At 37.0% G+C, this 19,555-nt stretch overlaps 1 protein-coding gene across 3 annotated transcripts in view; it reads right to left on the bottom strand.

Annotated features, from left to right (window-relative positions):
• znf423 (zinc finger protein 423) overlaps window positions 1–19,555 on the bottom strand; it is a 232,346-nt gene that overhangs the window by 208,598 nt on the left and 4,193 nt on the right. For all 3 annotated transcript variants that reach the window (XR_208509.4, XM_004913546.4, XM_002937371.4), the window contains exon 2: window positions 365–418. Coding sequence is in view for 1 of the 3 variants with exons in the window: in XM_002937371.4 (XP_002937417.2) it covers window positions 365–418 (54 nt within the window). In the remaining 2 variants the exon portion in view is untranslated. The remainder of the gene's footprint in view (window positions 1–364; window positions 419–19,555) is intronic.

The following is a 19,555-nucleotide window of genomic DNA, read 5'->3' as shown; positions in this document are numbered from 1 at the left end:
TTCTAGGGAAACTGGTGGAACCAAGATAACCTGGACACATAGCTCACCCCCTTATATTAAGTGTGACTGACCCGACAGAACTAAACAGTCACCTACATAGTGACAACTGCAGTGCCTAACAATATCCTTGCATGTACTGACCTAAACTCAACTTGACACCATTCCAATGTCAGTATATATCGAACACTGTTTTGTATTTTATTGTTTTGTGATTTTGTAAATCAATAAAATAAATTTACCTTTAAAAAAAAAAAAAAAGCACCAAAAAAAACCCTAAAACTAATGATAAATTAAATGTGTATGTATCTATATCTATATAATAAATGAGAATCCATTGTCAATAGAAGTGGTGTAAATAACTTACCTGCCTGGGTGACTGTGGATTCCCAATTTAGCCCAAAGTCTTCAGAATCTTCCACTAAAAAAAGAAACATGCAATAATTAGACACAACATGAACATGATAAATGCAAACCTCCCAACATCTGAAAAAAGCAAAGAGACAAAAATAAACGTGCGTGTAGCATGGTGAAATTTTTTTCCCACAAACCCCCTAAATACCACTCCCATTTTACTAAATTTGCAAAGTTAATGTTTGAACACATTTCTGGAGATTTTGGGTCTTTTTTTATATGCCTAGGATTAAGGGTTCTTCCCAAAACGCATCAGGCTGTTTGATTCACAGTAGCCACACGTTTTTATGTTTAAGGCTGATGTCACACGTGGCATATAGCGTATATTTTCGGCAAGTGGAAAAACACTTGCGCTTGCGACAGTCTGCCAAAGAAAAATTCCACCATTATATTCACTTGTGTTAGCTTTTCTGGGGACATGAACATGAACTCAGACGTTCACTTTTGTTAAGCGTCAGAATTTCACTGTCAGACTGTAGCAATCTCATTGACACACTTGGATAAATATGCCCCATAGAATTTCTCTGTCATCTGACAAAATAACACCCGCTAATCTCCTCCTTCAATGACATGAAGAGAAACCTGCTATCACTTGTGCCAGGTGGTTTTTGAACTGAAAATGCATAAGAGGAATGAGGTGGTATAAAGTGTTTCTTATTTGGCTGAACTCTGGCAGTAGAGAAACGCTACACCTGCTGTTAGGTCTTCTTTTGTAAATAATTGTTACTTGAAGTTCCTAAACCTGACTGCCACTTCTCAACCTGTCAGTTATAGCTTCTAATGCTAATTGGATTACTGATGCACAAATAAGGCAGTCCCCCTCATAAAGGAACATGGGAGATCTGGCAGATAGTGTAAAAGCATTGTGCAAATACTTTTATGGCAACATTATAAACAGTATGCAGTAAACAGCATTATGGTAGATGTAAAAAAAAAAAATGTAATTTATGGTGTCATTATCTCTTTAAATGCATGAAAGGAAGGCAGGGAAGAAATTTTAAACTTGCTACAGCCAGGTTGTCCAGTCATGCTTTCAGGTTGGTGATAATATGCAGAATACACAAAATACACAAAAAAAGTCTTCCAGTACAAATCTGCCAGTACAACAGTTTGCAAAACCTTACAGTTCTTTTTGTAAAAAAGTATTTTCACTTGTTAAGAGGATATCTATTTTTTTCTAATCTCAGTGGATGCCTTTGTGTCTAATACAGGGATCTATGTTTCAGTAAAGCATAAGAGAGTTTATTGCATATATTCCTTATTGCATATATAACCTTTTCTCTAATTATAGCACCACTTCTCTAATGTAAGCATTACCAACTTTGCAAGCCTCGCTTCATAACAGAGAACTTCCTTTACCTTTTATCAACTATATCCTATATCCCATTTGAACAAAGGAACCAAAAAAATTCCAACAGAGGCCTTTCCAGTGATTTTAATCTATACACCTTTTAAAACAGAACAGTACATGTATAGGACCCATTATCCAGAATGCTCGGGACCGAGGGTATTCCGGATAAGGGGTCTTTCTGTAATTTGGATCTCCATTCCTTAAGTCTACTAAAAAAATAAATAAAACATTAATTAAACCCAATAGGATTGCTTTGCCTCCAATAAGGATTAATTATATCTTAGTTGGGATCAATTACAAGATGCTGTTTTATTACTACAGAGAAAAAGGAAATCAGTTTTAAAATTCTGAATTATTTGATTAAAATGGAGTCTATGGGAGATGGACTTTCTGTAATTTGGAGCTTTCTGGATAACGGGTTCCCGGATAAGGGATCCCATACCTGTACCTTGCTAGCATTTCCTGAAGCTACATGGCATTGCTTGCTACAACTATGGTTTTTATCCTCAAGAAACCTTAGGTTCTTTTCCATGAAGGAGTTGTTATAAGTGAGCTTTCATATTTTCAAATACCAAAAGCTTTACATAAATCACAGCCTTATTTTTATCAACATTGAATCTCATCTGTTACTTAGCTGCCCAAATTGGTAGTTTTGTCACTTGTGCACATGCTGGATAGAAATGAGTGGCCTGTTTAGTTTTGTATAGAACAAAGCAGAAATAGAGACTGCACTTTCAATTTCAGCTGGGGAGCTTACCTCATTTATTATGCCAATGTACAACAAAAAAATCAATGTTTTTGGGGGGGGGGCACTCTTAGGACACTGCTGGTTGTGTGCCATCGGGCAAACATGGCCATTAAAGGCAGCAGCAGCAAAAGATGTTTCTGGTTGGGTGTGCTCAATACAGGCTGTCCAGTACACACTTCTGAAAAGCAGGCATTCTTGTTCCCTGATTGACACGCAATTCAGTCAATCAGTGGCAACCCTAGCTACCACCTATAATTAGGAGGCTTCAAATAAAAAATAAAAAAAAAAATAGCGTGAACAGTTACAATTTACATTTATATTCTGTTTTTACCCTTTTCTGAGAGATCTGAATTTTTAGACAGCAAATAGCAGATTTTTAGCTCAACTGCCAGGTTTTAATGAATATTGCAAATCCATTCATAAATAATATTACATACTTACATTATAATAATTCTTTAGTATTATATGTCAGAAATAAAAGTTTCCTACAACCAGGCAATATTGTCTTTGTATCTTGTATCAACAACCTAACTGTAGCTCTAGTTATAAACATGCTTCTGCTTGCCACTCTGAATTATGAGAAATTGAAGTCCTGGATGCATTTATCCTTTTGAAAGAGCTTTATAGAGCAAGAGTAGAAATATCCCTGAGAATTATTTTAATATAAACAAGCAACAAAAGGTATGGAATTGTTTCTTTTGAAATGAACATGCTATGTGTACATCTACACACACACACACACACAGTAATAAGATCCTCACCCTATCACAACCAATCACTTTGATAAACCAAAATCTGATGCACTCGCTGATTCACAAAAACATTTATTTAGCCCAGAACCCACACTGACACAATAGATGAAATAGTATCTATTAAATAAATGTGTCAATGTGGGTCCTGGGCTAAATAAATGTTTTTTTTGAGAATCTTTTATGTAATATTCTGTCATGCACATCTACAACATAGAATATTTTAATTCTATGTTGTCTGTAAAATAATGAAAACATAACATTTTCGTTTTTCAAACTTCTGTTAACTCAATCTCTACTTTTGCAAAAAAAAAAAAAAAAAAGCACAAATACTAGTAACTATATCCTGCAATTTTTTTTATTTTAATAACCATTTACATGTACAGATATGGGACCTGTTATTCAGAATGCTTGGAACCTAGAGTTTTTTAGATAAGGGATCTTTCTGATATTTGGATCTCCATAATGTAAATCTGCTAAAAATAATTCAAATATTGAATAAACCCAATGATTGTTTTGCCTCTAAAACGCATAAATGATATCTTAGTTTGGATCAAGTACAAGGTGCTATTTTATTATTATAGAGAAAAGGGAAATTTTAAAAACTTGAAATTATTAGCTTATAATGAAGTCTATGGGAGATGGCCTTTACGTAATTCGGAACTTTCTGGATAACGGGTTTCCGGATAAGGAATCCCATACCATTACCTTATTTTATAGCACATCCAAGATACACAAAGCAAAATATTCTTCAGACTTTTAAACTCAGAAAGGAAGATATCTGCAGTTACAATGTACATCCGAGTGAACACATGAAAATGTACAAATGTAAAATGTCAACATTATAAAATGAGCAGCACTGCAGTACATATCTATCACCCTAAAACTTCACAAGCACAGAATTAGGCAAATTATACATTTTCTTGCTAGAATACTCTCTCTAACCAGTAGAGGGGTGGAATAGTTCACAAAATGTCACCATTATTGAATTGTTACAATGTATATACTTATAGACTTCAAAACACTTTAGAGGACAAAACAGAAGTATCCCTGATCTAATTAATGAAAAGGAAAGGGTTAAGACGGTGTTGTTGTATTACAGCACAAGTGAATTTTTGCATCATAGAGACAATGGACGGCACCTCTAATTGGTAAGAGTGAAGAAACAGACTATTCCATGCACACGAGCTAATTGATGTAATAATACAAGAACTGAAATCAAGGCTACTGCTGTGGAAGAGCAGCAGGAACCAGCATGCAATCAACCAGAGATAGAGGACAAGCGATGTCATAGAGAGCACAGGAGCAGCTGGACCGAGACTAGAAAATTAATGGACAGAGGGAGGAAGTTAACAGACTTTTCTATGTTCTGAGTTTTTATAGAAATGTTTGCACAGGTATACAGCTGGTATTCCAACAAAAAGCAAAAAAGCACTCCTGGCTCCATAGGGGGTAGAAAATTGTCATGTCTTATTTATTTATTTATTATTTCCCAATGTGCCATTAACCTTGTGTGTTTAGTAATACCAAAATAATTGTTTATATTAGCTGCAAAGCGACTAAAACGACTATATATTATAGGGAATCAAAGTTAAACTGGATATACAAATAAGTTGAAATCCATAAAATACCACCAAGGCAATGGGCAGTAAAGAATTCCACAAAGGCCACATAAATGTTGTATAAAAAAAAACCCCAAAAAAAACAGAATGCTCTTAATTAAGACATCTCTATAGTCTTATACATTCCTTACTTCAAAGACAGCATTAGTGCCTTTGGAGCACAACATATAAAGCTACAGAGATGACGTCTTTTGTGGATTACTTTGTGGATTTCTTTACTGTCCATCCCCATTTTTTTTTTTTTTTTTTTTTTTTTAATTATTTCACTTTTTGTTCAGCAACTCTCCAGTTTGGAAATTTGAGCAGTTATCTGGTTGCAAATTACCCTAGTAACCAGACAGTGGTTTGATTAAGAGACTAGAATATGAACAGGAGAGGGTCTGAATAGAAAGATAAGTAATATAAAAAAATAACAATAGCAGTAAAATTGTAGCCTTACAGAGAAAGTCGGAAGACGACAGGAATTATTTAAAAAACTATAACAAATAGAATTGGCCATTCTATAACATACTAAAAGTTGACTTAAACCTGAACCAACCCTTTAGCAGATTTATCAAAATGTGAGTTTAGAGCTTAATAAATAAAAACTCACCCAAGTTGTATTCATTCCTATGGGATTTTTAGAAGAGAGGAGTTCTAACATTCACCCATTGACAAAAACACTTCCAAAAATCCCTTGGAATGAATAGAACATGGGTGAGTTTTTATGTATTAAGCTCTAAAATCCCCTTAATTTTACTAATATTACTAATCTGACAAATTTGTGTTTGACAAATCAGAGTTTGGGTTTAGTTTATTTAATGAATCTTTCGAAGATGATTTGGCATTCGAGATGAATCTAAGAATTATGCATTTGGCTAAGGCCTAAGGCATAGAGGTAAGGAAGGTAATATATGATTGACAGCAGAGATTTTTACCTTTTATATAAGCTTTTACCCCACATAAAACTGTCCTTGTGTTTATGAATTAGGTAAATGTCAACCATAAAATTAGAATGCACAAGGTATATTTTTGGGCCTCTAACTGCAATGTGATTTGATAAACCTATATACAGTGGGTATCAAGCTACAAACTGGAAGATTTAGGTGATTTTCAGAAATGTAATCAAAATCAACACTTTCAGGAAAGCTTTGCGGGTTGGTACTTTGGAGTAGAAATACATTTGTACGCATTTTGAATTGGGGGGTTATGTGTACTTTTCAAAAATGTATGGCTTTCTAGAGTGAACATACTTTTTTGTATGTTTACCAAACATAAAATGCTGTGAATATGATGATTTTGCAGGAGTTAAAATGACAAATAATAGATCATATGGGGGCACGTTCACCTTGAGGCCCCTAAATGCCACATTCTTAAGTAAATCTATACATATTGGTAACAGACTATTCAGTTCAGTTTGTATTTAGCCTGAGAAAATTAAATAAGTCTGTGTGAAAAATTCAAAGACAAAATCCTTTCGGTTCAAAACAAACAAGAAAAATTTCAGCGCTGTTGGCTAAGAGATAGAAACAGCATTGGCGCCAAGTGGCGTGGCTGTGATGTCACCCAGCCACATAGACACAAACTGCTGCCCTAATGGGTTTGTCACCCCCACGTCTTGAGGGTGGAACATAGTCAATGGCCATGCAGTGAAGAGTAGGTAAAGCTGACTGGTGGTTACCCAGAGGTACAAGTAAGATGATGGTTAATCTTAAATCTTTTCCGAGAATGGGCAAACTCTCCCCAGTCAAGAGGGAGCTTCACAAAATACACCCGTTACACGTGTTACATACATTGTTAGGTTTGGGCAACCATGAAGTTGACTTGGGCACATGAGGAGAAATGTCTGTACATACCAATAAGTCCTTTAGGTTAGAACCCCTACAGAACCCCAGAGTTGGGCTTCTAATGTTCCTAAAGGTATATACTATCCACACTCCAAACACCAGTATATATCAATGCAGCTTAAGAAATATCACAGATTCTCCAGGGTCTTTTTATAACAAATTAAGTCTTTATTCCATCATTGCCATCTGATTAACATTTCAGCTCTGGCCTAGAGCCTTTCTTGACATATATATTTTGTTGTATTTTATATTACCAAAACACCCTTTGTGATCCAATATATAATTATACAAGCGGTTAGTAGAAAAGAGATCAAATCTTTGAAACCAAAAAAAAAGAAAAATGACATCAAGTGCAAAAGACAACTATTACTTAAATTAGAAAAATACGGATTCTTGATGAACTATAACTCTGCCACTAGTTATAGTGCACAGATGTAGGTGGGTACTCACAAACCCCTGATTTGGTGTAGGCTCATCACATATTTTTTTGCTGCTTCTATACCTTAGCCAATAGCACTGAAGTTTTTCTTGTTTATTTGTTTTTAGCATGTTTTATCTTGGTGCCTAATGGTTTGTAAGAAATAAGATTCTGCTATGTGGAAGCTTTAAAGCTGGCCATACACGCACCGATAATATCGTACAAAACCTCATTTCGTACGATATTCGGTGTATGTATGGCAAGTCGACCGATATCGCAAGAGGCTGCTGATATCGGTCGAGTCGGTCAGTCGGTCGGTTAAAAGATTTTGATTGGCCGCCGTAGAGGGCGCCTGAGCAGAATCTGCCTTCAGGGCTGAAATCGGCAGGAGGTAGAAATCCTATTGTTTCTACCTCCTTATCTGCCGTTTCAGCCCTGAAAGTTAGTGGCGGATTGAACGATCTTTCGTACGACCGATGGTCACACGAAAGATCGAAAATCGCCACGTGTGTGGCCGCCTTTAAGGTGATTTTTGGAAATGTCATCAAAATTGCCAAATTTTATTAAATCTAGTGTAGTCATCTTAATGATGTATTTCTATGTGTCACAATCTTTTCTAAAAATGTCCTTTCATGTTTCGCCTTTCCTCATTTCCTTTTCGCCTAATGTAAAAGTTATTGCAAGCAAATTTCCAATATATAATTAAAACCATTGTAAAATTTGTGTAGTTATTTGTAAGTTATAAGTTTAAGTTACAAGTTTTTTGTAAATTTAATTGCAATTGTAAACAGTGTTTGCTTGACACATGGGACTTTTTGTCAACCCTTTGCTAAATCATCTCCAGCAGAGGAGACAAAATGTCCAAAAACACTTTGTTGTGAGTGGTGATCCTGTTGGCTTTAATACAGTTTACTTGAGTAATCACATGACAATGCCTCAGACAAAACATCCTGTATGCCATTATCCTTAAAGGAGAAGGATAAGTATCATTCCCACTTGCTAATGTTTCTTTCATTATGTTTTTCTGAAGTGATATTTTATTTTTCGACAGTGTCTTTCCCAGTTTTTAAATGCTGAACAGTGACTAGCTTTCTTTACCTTTTTTTGCCACAACGTCACTTCCCCCTGGATGACATTAGAAAGGTAGCAAGCGCAGGGCTAGGATGTAAATAGCCAGACAGATACTGATTTAAATAAATATATTTACAAATGTCTTTAAAATCATTGAAAATTGTTAATGCAGATACTTAGGATTAAATTTGCTTTGACCAAAAAAAAAAAAAAGTTGATGGGAAAACCCCTTTAAGTAAATTTGTACAGCAAAAACCCTATTGCCTTCAGCAATCCATAGATGCTGGGAATTGTAGATCAGCCTAAAGATGATTACACTTGCTAATAGATAGATACAGTTACAACTCTATGTAAGATCAGTAGGATCATTCCATGGCTACTAAAGCAAAGAAGTACAGTTTTGAATAAAAAAGTGCATTGACTCAAGGGATGAAAACATAATTTTGCCTCTTTTTAGTTGTGATAAACAATGCCCATTCTAGTTCTGTTTGGAGGGGTTTTCCCGTCATCTGTGTCCAGTATGAGGCTATTTCCTTCCAGAAATTTTGTATTTTGGGACACGACCATAGATTGTGTATTAAGTTGGCTTTTGGGGAGTGGCATCGGAGGCATTTATCTGATTGTAGGTTACCCATTTTATGTCTCCTTTCTGGGGTTAGGTAGGAGTTGTGGAGGATTTGGATTGTCATGTCTTTGCTGACTGGAGTTAATTTCATTGCCTCTGTGTGTTGCTTTAGAATGTCTGATGTGTTTGGGATATTGGTTGTCCATTTGAAGGTATGTTGCTTTTCGTTGTCTATGTTGGTTAGGGTTCTGATAGTTATAGGTATATGGTTGATGTGTTTTGCTTTGTGTTTTTGTCTTTCCAGATTTGGTTCATTGGGCTATTTTTATCCTTGTTTGTTAGTAGTTTTACAGTTTGGGTTGCGTAGTGAACTATTTGCATGCTTAAGTATATATGTGGTATTGTGAAAGGATATTTGTTTGTCATGTCAGTTTGGGATATGATTGTGAAGTTTTTCCCCAGTAGGTCATAGGTGTTGTGAAGCCCATCTCTACTACATTGGATTAAGGTGGGGTTGTGGAGACGCTTTGTGGAGACGCTTTGTGTGTATCTATGAATAGGGGGTTGGTTTGTATGGTGTGTGGGAGTTGTGTTAGGGCTCTGGCACACGGGGAGATAAGTCGCCCGCGACAAATCTCCCTTGTCACGGGCGACTAATCTCCCTGAACTACCATCCCTCCAGCGAACATGTAAGTCGCCAGTGGGATGGTACACGCTGCGCAGGCGATTTCGGCAAATCGCAGAAGTTGCCTCGCAAAGGCATTTATGGCAATTTGCCGAAATCGCGCCGCCGTGTGTCCCATCCCACCGGCGACTTACATGTTCGCCGGTGGGATGGCAACTGATGGCAACTCGGGGAGATTAGTCGCGCGCGAACAGGGAGATTTGTCGCGGGCGGCTAATCTCCCCGTGTGCCAGAGCCCTTAGAGGTGTATGCAGTAGATAATCGGAGACTACTCTATCAACTAGGTGTTGGTCTAGTGGTATGATTGTGTAGAGGTCTCTGTTTAGTTTAGTCTCTGTTTAGTCTCCTACGTATCTGAGAAGGGTTGCTTCATTATACTCTTTGATGTTGGGGTGTGTTTGTGTTGTTCTAGTTTGGAAAGACTTATTCTGGGGCGTTTTTTGTTCCAAATGAAGTTTCTGAAAATGTTTAGTTTTTTTTTTATATAGTATGGTAGCATCTGCATGGGATATAATAATTTTGTTGAAACACTGTTTTATCTCATATACTTCTCCTTGTCAGTGTACTATTCAAAGTTTTGGAAACGTTTAAATACTGGCATGCTTTGCACCCATTTCTCCCACATCGATAAATTCCTACATGTTTCAACCAGGACAAATAGCCTGTTTAGAAACATATAGGCTCAGAGATAACCACGAGACAATATCTGTGCCTTTTCTGAATACAAAAGTGGGTTTGCCATCCAGAACTTTTACTAGAATTGGGTCCTGCAACAAAACCCCCCAATATTTATATATGCTTTTCTGAATAAAACAAGTCTTTACTATATACCGTAGAAAAACAATTTAGATTGACATGCCCTAGAATTTTTAAGTTTTGATATACGTGCACCACCAGTACAAAGAAGGCCTCGTCTGTCACTTGCTACTGCTCTCTCATATGCAGTTCTAACTATCGCAGGGGAGTGACCTCTCTCCAAGAAATGGTCCCACAATTGCACTGCCTGCTGATGAAAGGATCCCAAATAGAGCAGCCTCAAACTGGCTGGATGGGCACTATCTGAGTGTAATTGTGTATTATGGGTAATGGGTTTCCTATAAAGATCCCAATATATGGCACTGTCACAAACTGAAAAACATCCAGAAAAGAAATAGTGCCGAGATGTGTCTCAAATGTAAAGGAACTACCCCCCACTTGACCCCTGCAAAAGCTAACAAAACTGGACAGTGACTCTTCATCCGCATCCCAAATACCGATACAGTCATTGATATAACGAAAAATTTGAGAACGAAAAGGGTTACAATCTCCAAAGACTTAGGGGCAGATTTACGAAGACACGAAGGCTCTGAGGATATTTTCGCCTAATTTTTCGTCACTTGTGCAACTTTTTCGACGCCCGCGCAACTTTTCCATATGCTTTCGCAAAGGTTTCCCGCTGTTTACAATTGTTCGGTACAAAAATTTTGTGACTTTCGGATTGCCAATACAATATTATCGTGACCAATACAATTTTTTCATAAGCATTTTCGTGATATTTCCAATCTTCAGAAATTTTCGTATCCAATCCGAATTTATCCCATTCGGGATTCGAACTCGTGATTTTATGAATCTGCCCCTTAGAGCCACTCATATCAACCCATGAATAGGTTGGAATAAGAAGGGTCAGAGCTCAACAAAAATTCAACAGCCTGTAGAATAAAATCAGACTGTTATTTAGGAAACCACAGAGAAAAAATATATATATATATATAAACACGGGGGAGCACTTACCGCTTGAGAAACACGTGTGCTGCTCGCAGACCAACTCCCAATGGCCCCAAATAGAGAAACTTCAAAAAAGGCGGAGCACCTAGTGATTAAAAATAAGAACAGTCTTTATTCAATCACATTAAAAAGGCACATGTACATCTTACGGACCTACGCATAACGCGTTTCGTTGAATCCCGCCACTTCATCAGATGCGTTAAGCATAGGTCCGTAAGATGTACATGTGCCTTTTTAATGTGATTGAATAAAGACTGTTCTTATTTTTAATCATGTGGTGCTCCGCCTTTTTTGAAGTTTCTGTTATTTAGGAAACAACTGTTCCTTTTCTAGCCAGAAACAGCAGACTATAAAACTGTGATCAGTAGATGAATATAAGGACTCTACGTCCATCGAAAACCACCTAAAGGTAGGTTTCCACTCTAAACCTTGTATTCGATTTATACACATAGTGGTGTCTTTAAGATGCAGCAACTTGTGTATATAACAGGACAAATTTTCTCCCAGTGACCCAATACTGGCCACAATCGGGCACTCTTTTACAATTTTAAGCAACTCGGAATATCGGAATCACTGGGTTCTCACATTTCAAAATATCCACATCACCCATAGTTAATACACCATTAGAAAGGCCATCAGACAGTAAATCACATAAGGTCATTTTAGATCTTGCTGTAGGGTCATGTTCCCAGCAAAATGTACGTTTCTATGTTAGTTAGTTGTATACATAAGCAGGAGGCACCTAAGACAACCACTGAACCCCCTTTGTCTGCCTTTTTGATTACAATACTTTCATCCCGGCTCAGGTTTTGACTCGTCCATATATTATAGTCCCTCCTAATGGGGGCTATTGATGCTGCTGAGGAAGTGGCGAGATGCCACGAAATGCGTTAAAGGAGAAAGAAAGGTAAAAACTAAGTAAGCTTTATCAGAAAGGTCTATATAAATACAGCCATTAGCACTGCTCTGACTTCTCTGAAAAAAGATTAGTGGTGTCTAATTCCTGTGCCAGAGACACGCAGCTTTCTGTTCTCTGCTCTTTCCTGCTCCCCCCTCCTTCAAGAATGCTAAGGATTCACTTAACCCCTTAGGAATGTGGATCTGAGCCAATCAGCAGGAAGCTGACTCATAGTCTAACTAACTGAGCATGTTCAGTTTGGTCTGCATGTCTTTGCAGGAGTGTGGCATTATGGAAACTTTCTTTACACAGCTCAGCGTTTTTTCTTCCTGTTTGGCTTCAGATCTTCTGAACAGGTGAAATATGGGGAGACTTAAGGGCACTATTGAGACAACTGAAGGTATGCCTGCAGCTTTAGATTAACTCTTTACTAGCCTTTCCTTCTCCTTTAAGCGTAAGGTCCACAAATGCACATCTACCTCTGTATTTTTTTTTTCTCTGGAATAAAGGCGCTTGCAAGGGGACATGATTATTCTGTACAAGTACATTAGAGGGGATTATAGACAGAAAGGGGGTGTTCTTTTTTCTCATAAAAACAATCAGCGCACCAGAGGCCATCCGTTAGATTAGAGGAACAGAACTTTAATTTGAAGCAGAATAGATGGGGTTTTTATGATGATGGTTTGGATGGTTCCTTAAACAAGCATAATATCCAAGGCTACTGTGATACTGAAATCTACAAGTAGTATTGGTGTTGGTATATATAGTTTATGTATGTGAGTGTATAAGTTTGAGTATGTGTGCCCAGGAGTTCACTTGGAGGGGTGGAACTTGATGGACTTCAGCCTTTAATCAACCCAACTAAACTATGTAAGCAAGGAATTCATATATAAATATATTTATGCCTTATAACTATAGCAGGCACATAAAAAGTTTAACCACAAAAGGCCGGACGCTGAATCATATTTGCAACTTTCAGCAATTCCAGCTAAGAATCTAAAGCCAAAAGGATGGTCTCTCTGTTACAGTGTAGCAAACTCAAGGAAGCTGATTGTATCCTGAGACACATCCGGAATGCAAGACTGGGGGACAAAGAGAACAGCTTTCAACTTCCTGCCCCTCTGTTTATTACATAGCCAAAATTACTAATCTGCATACAGTAAACATTGTCCCTATAGAATGAATTATTTTTGTCGACTAATGAAGAATTTTAAAGAGTACAAATAACTGCATTAGTATAAAGGCAAAAGCTTTGGTTATAAAAGAACCTCTGGAGTCACTTTAAAGACAAGACTGTTCACAACTTTTGTAACCAAGGAAATTAGGGTTGGAGAGTTGAAGTCTCTAGAGCAGAGCTGCCTACGTAGGACACAAGTACCAAGGGAAGGTAATCTCATGGGGAAGACCTATAAAAAGTAACAACAACAGGTCACATTTTATGATTCAGAGAATGGGGAAAAAATACAATAGACAGCACATGGGATCGTTCTACAGGGAATCTGAGAAAAGGCATGTCTTTCAGCAGACTTATAGAAAAATAGCAGCAAAAGAACAGTGGGTTTACTCTGAACATGTCTTCTGCACACTACAACACTTATAGGCTTCATAATAATTTTCTTGTTTGTGGCATTAAATAAAGTGGGTAATTTTATCCACATTGACAAATCCAAGTAATATCCATAGCAATGGCTGTCTAGTCGCCTTGTTACAGCACAGAAATGTGGCTAGAGCTGGCTATATACAAGCAGATAAAATCTTACAGCTTCCCTTCACACTGTGCTTATCGGCCTGTGTATCAGGGCTGCCCAGAGGCCTTGCTCAACTGACCAAAATTCAGGAATACTTATTAGGCATGTTAGAAAGTCACACTGGGCAAGGAGTGCATGGGCACATTGTCTCTCCTGACAGGTCTACACAGGCCCCAGTTATGGTGCCCAAATCAGGAAAATATCTGATATTTAAGGCTAATCTTGTCACCAGACTAACCACATAAAGTCAACCTACACCCCAGCATTTATGCAGTCACACAATGCATTGTTCCACCAGAGATAAAATGCCAGTTGAGAACACAACACCAATGCTGACCCAGGTAAGAATAAGTTCCATCACTCACTGCGTTTATGGGGTGGATTTTGCCCAGACGTTATTCTTTTGAACAAAATCAGCCCCATCTGTGCTATGAAAGGCAGATCCCATTCCCAGGGTGGCATCAGGAAGGACATTGGACATTAACCATAAACTAATTCTAAACTTATTATTTTTGAGCTTGTACAGAAGGTAGACAAAGATAGATAAATCTGTCAGACACATTTATACAGGTTTACTATAAATATTACAAGATGAATAGTACCAGATGATTTATACAATGTATTTATATTTCATACTTGCACCTTGTTTTTACCCTTTTTTTTTTGCATATATTGTATAATAGTGTAGAATTAGCCTCATCTAAAACATTCATCAGTATTGCTACACCCCTAAAAATGAAGGTCTTTTTAAATGATGCTACATAAAACAGCCCAAATATAAAAAAAACAAATCATATAAATAAAGCAGATTAAATTGTAGTTAATAAGCCTATAACCCATTTCAGCAGTGATGTTTGGAAAAATATGTTCATTGTCCATTTTGGCAGCAATCTTACTTTTCTCACTATTTGTTTTATGCAGTGATATTACTGGCCTAGGATTCATGTGCCCCTAATCCATTGCTACAGTGATCTTACTGGCATGTCTGGGGTTAATATGCCAATTGACCATTTCTGCAGTTAAATTACTGGCATGTCTAAGGTCAATGTCCTCATAATTAATTTTTTGCAGTGATCTGTGATGGGATATCAACTTAGTTATGGCTAATGTTGTGGTTTTAAAAAGGTTGGAGATTACAATTAGAAATTGCTTACTATAAAAAAGCCTTGATTAAACTTTTTAAAATACTGATGGGTATCACTATTGACAAGGTAGAAAAAGGTGCTTCCTTAATGTAGCGATAATTACAGGAGAGATAGGCAAATTAGGCCAGAACATAATGACCTGTCCATTACATTTCCATACTGCCAAACCAGTGCAAGTATGGGTCAGCAACCACCAACCTTATGTTCATGAAAACATGGAAAAAAAAAACAGCGATTTTTAACGAAGCATTATTTGAAGTTGACTATTTAAAATTAAAGGAATACTGTCATGATTTTTATGGTATACTTTTTATTTCTAAATTACACCGTTTACATAGTAAATAATTCACTCTACCATTTCCAATGTTATTCTTGAACCAACAAATGTATTTATTTAGTTGTAATATTGCTGTGTAAGCAGCCATCTCAGTGCATTGTGCCCGAGTCTGAGCTTTCAGAAAGAGCCAGCGCTACACAGTAGAACTGCTTTCAGGTAACCTATTGTTTCTTCTACGCCATGTAACTGGAGGATTCACAAGCCAGACTTGGATTTCTTACTACTGAGTGCTATTCTGATATCTACTGGGAGCTGCTATATTGCTGCCTTCCCACTGTTCTGCTGATCAGCTGCTGGGGGGTGATATCACTCCAACTTGCAGCTTAGCAATAAAAAGTGTGACTGAAGTTTATCAGAGCACATGTTACATGCATGGCACCCTGGGAAATTAAGAATATAGCTAGCCCCATGTGAAATTTCAAAATTAAATTGAAAAAAAATCAGTGTTTTTTAAAAAATCATGTTTTCCTATTACACTATTCCTTAAGAAGTTGTAGATGTGAGCTTAAATAAATGCCTGGATATCCCTCAAATGGTCAAAAATTTTATAAGTTTGATAAACAAACTAATATTTAATAAAACAATATCTCCTGACTCACTATCTATCCCTTCTTGGTTGGGTCTCAGGTGACTAAATCAGCACTCTTTTAGCAAAAGAGAAACTAAGAAATTTAGTAATTTTGTTTTTAAATATTCCTTGCATGCTACCCTTTAAAATACAGAATATTCTAAGTACCGTTATTTCTTCTGCTCAAAGAGCAACAATTAATAAACCAAATAGAAGCTATTAGTCTTAATTAAAAGGAAAACATAGTTTAGAAATAATTACATGTGAGACAGACAAATAGCAAGCAGGGGGCAACTGGGTAAGACTACCCCAAGAGAAATTCTGCAAAGGAGCAACACATATGGCAAACTACAAATTGGCCATAAAAAAATGTAAACCAGTTTTTTTTTCAATAATATTTGAAAGAAAGGTATACCATGCATATTTTAGAAGTAGAGAGTTTTTATTAATTTAGTATTAAAGATTGGCTTGTTGACAGAAGATCTATATAAAAACAGAATGCATGGATTTGCAAATCTTTTTTTCCATACATTTCATTCAAAATAATTCTGAACAGTTTGATGGTCTGTGTCAGTGGGTAAAACTCACTTGTGCCTTCCATCTTCTCTATGCACAACCTGATATTTAGATTGCAAGATCTTTTGGGCAGGGCTCTTCACTTATTGTAATGGTTATTGGTTGCTTTAAATGAAATTCTGTATGTTCTGTGTATAAACCCATTTATTGTACATAACTGCAGAATAAGTTGATGCTTTATAAATCTATGTTAATATTAATAATAATTTAAGATGGACTGATGTGAAGTGTCCTGTAATCTGGCAAGTCAAATTTTGAAAATAGTTTTGGAAATCATGGACGCTGCATTCTCTGAGCAAAAAAAAAAAAGCACCATCTTAAAAAACTTTCACCACTCATCCAATTGGCTTCTTCTATATTCATTAAAGGGGTGGTTCACCTTTAACTTTTAGTATGATAGAGAATGACCAATTCTAATGGTCTTCAATGTTTCTTATATATTTTTTTTTTTTAATTATTTGCCTTCTTCATCAAACTCTTCGTAGTTTTTAAATGGGGATCACTGACCCCGACAGCCAAAAAAAACATTGCTTCAGTTTTAATTGTGGTACTTTCAGTCCCTCTCCTATTCATATCTCAGTCTTTCATTCAAACCATAAGGTAATTTGGACCCTAGCAACCAGATAGCTGTAATATCTCCAAATTGTCTCAGACAAAATTAGCTACTTGCACTCATATAAAGTTACGTTCCACACTGCTCAGTGAATTTGCACTTATTGATGCAGAGGAACCCTGGAACTACCACCACCTTTGGACCAAAAAAGGTTAAAGATGATCTATCACGAAAACAAAAATTTTATACAAGCTTCATCTTATGAAAATAAGTAGGCAGAGGCATATTTTGCTGGACATTGTTTGTGAATAAGGACAATTGGAGCTCAACGGCAGTTTGGAAATTTTGGAATTTTTTTTAAAACAAGGCAGAAATATGTTCCACACAAATAAACAGGCTTACGCTGATTTGCATTGCAAGCTCCAACAAACCCATAATTAATATGTTTCTAATATGTAGGAGTAACCAAATGTGCCAGTTAACCAGTAAATGGTTCCTGATGATTGGTGTGCAGGACAACATCTATCATTCTCTATCACTCTTGGCAAATCTGGCCCTAAACAGATCTTTACTAGAGATGTAGCGAACTAATTCGTGCGAACATCGGGTGTTCGCGTAAATTCGCGGACTTTTGCCGATGTTCGCCACTTTGGGTTCGCCACGTTTTTTTTGGCGCCGCGTTTTTTCGCTTCGTTTTATCGCCTATGCATATACATAGGAATAGCTTGCGTTTTTTTTTTTTGCGTTATTTTTGGCGGGTTTTTTTTGCGTTTTTTTTTTGGCGTTTTTTTTACAAGTATTTTTCAGAGAAGTTTTTGCCCTTGATCCCCCTCCTGCATGCCACTGTCCAGGTCGTGGCACCCTTTAAACAACTTTAAAATCAGTTTTCTGGCCAGAAATGGCTTTTCTAGGTTTTAAAGTTCGCCTTCCCATTGAAGTCTATGGGGTTCGCAAAGTTCGCAAATATTCGCGAGTTTTGGCGAAAGTCCGCGAACGGGTTCGCGAACATTTTCGGCGATGTTCGCTACATCACTAATCTTTACTTCAAAACAAAAATAGGGGGGACACTGCACAGCACCATCATAATTGTCTGTTATTATATTACTCTAACAGATTCACATTATTGATATTTGACAAATAATTATTTTGCATATATTGTATTTTTTCTACAACTTAATTAAATTAGGTTTTTTTTTTAGGTTAAATATTCAGCCTTAAGACTTTAGTAATAAATTTAAGTTAATATATTAAGTAAATAACATGGCCGGACTTACCTTTTTATGCCCCTAAGTCCGCTTCTGTGGCACCAAAGAGAAACCCATGTAATCAAATCAAGACTTTTATGCAAAATAAAAACACAAACAGACTTTATAGGGCACTCTGAACAACCCAGTGGCACTGGGTAAATTTTAAGAGAGGTCTGAAAGTACCCTACAAAGCAAGTTTCTTTTGTCCCACAATGCCAACAGCTCCTTAAGCCATAACATCCATACCATAAAAATCATGACAGTCTCCCTTTAATATATTCCTGCACTGGGGCCCTTCATTGTTTTTTCTGTCACAATATGTGAACCAGGAGAAGAAATGACCCTTTTTTGACATAAGCTCATGTGTGCTTAAAAGGATACTGTCACGATTTTTATGGTATACTTTTTATTTCTAAATAACACTGTTTAGTTGGGAATCTGATCAGCTATTATCCTGGCTTCTGCTTTAAACCCAGTGGGTGAGCTTTAGCCTATAGGATAAACCTATGTAAATGGACTTTTCTAGGAGCCTTAAGGAATTTTTTCCCAGAATCCTGTTATGACATTTGCATACGTATGAGGCGGTCTCCTCAATCCCTTTAGCTTGTTCGTGTATCCCCACTCCTGGCTCTACCTAAGCTGATCAGAAAACCCTGCGCTACACTGATGAGCCCCAAAAAGGGCGAAACCGGTCTGTAGTTGGGAATCTGATCAGCTATTATCCTGGCTTCTGCTTTAAACCCAGTGGGTGAGCTTTAGCCTATAGGATAAACCCATGTAAATGGACTTTTCTAGGAGCCTTAAGGAATTTTTTCCCAGAATCCTGTTATGACTGTTTACATTGCAAATAATTCACTCTACCATTTCAAATGTTATTCTTGAACCAACAAATGTATTTATTTAGTTGTAATATTGCTGTGTATGCAGCCATCTGAGTGCATTGTGCCCAAGTCTGAGCTTTCAGAAAGAGCAAGCGCTACACAGTAGAACTACTTTCAGGTAACCTTTTGTTTTTCATACTCCCATGTAACTGGAGGAGTCGCAAGCCGGACTTGAATTTCTTGGCTTGTGAGCAACATGTTGCTTACCAACCCCTTGGATGTTGTTCTCAGCGCCCCCAAACCAGGTAGATATTTTTGAATTCCTGACTTGGTGGCAAGTTTCGGTTGAATAAAAACAAGATTTACTACCAAATAAAGCCCCCTGTAAGCTGATAGTGTGCATAGAGGCTACCTAATAGCTAATTTGAGCCCTTATTTGGCACCTCCATGAA

This window comes from Xenopus tropicalis, chromosome 4 (genome assembly GCF_000004195.4).
Source record: "Xenopus tropicalis strain Nigerian chromosome 4, UCB_Xtro_10.0, whole genome shotgun sequence".
Lineage (NCBI taxonomy): Eukaryota > Metazoa > Chordata > Amphibia > Anura > Pipidae > Xenopus > Xenopus tropicalis.
Note: the sequence above shows the minus strand (reverse complement) of the source record. Positions and strands in the feature narration are given on the sequence as shown.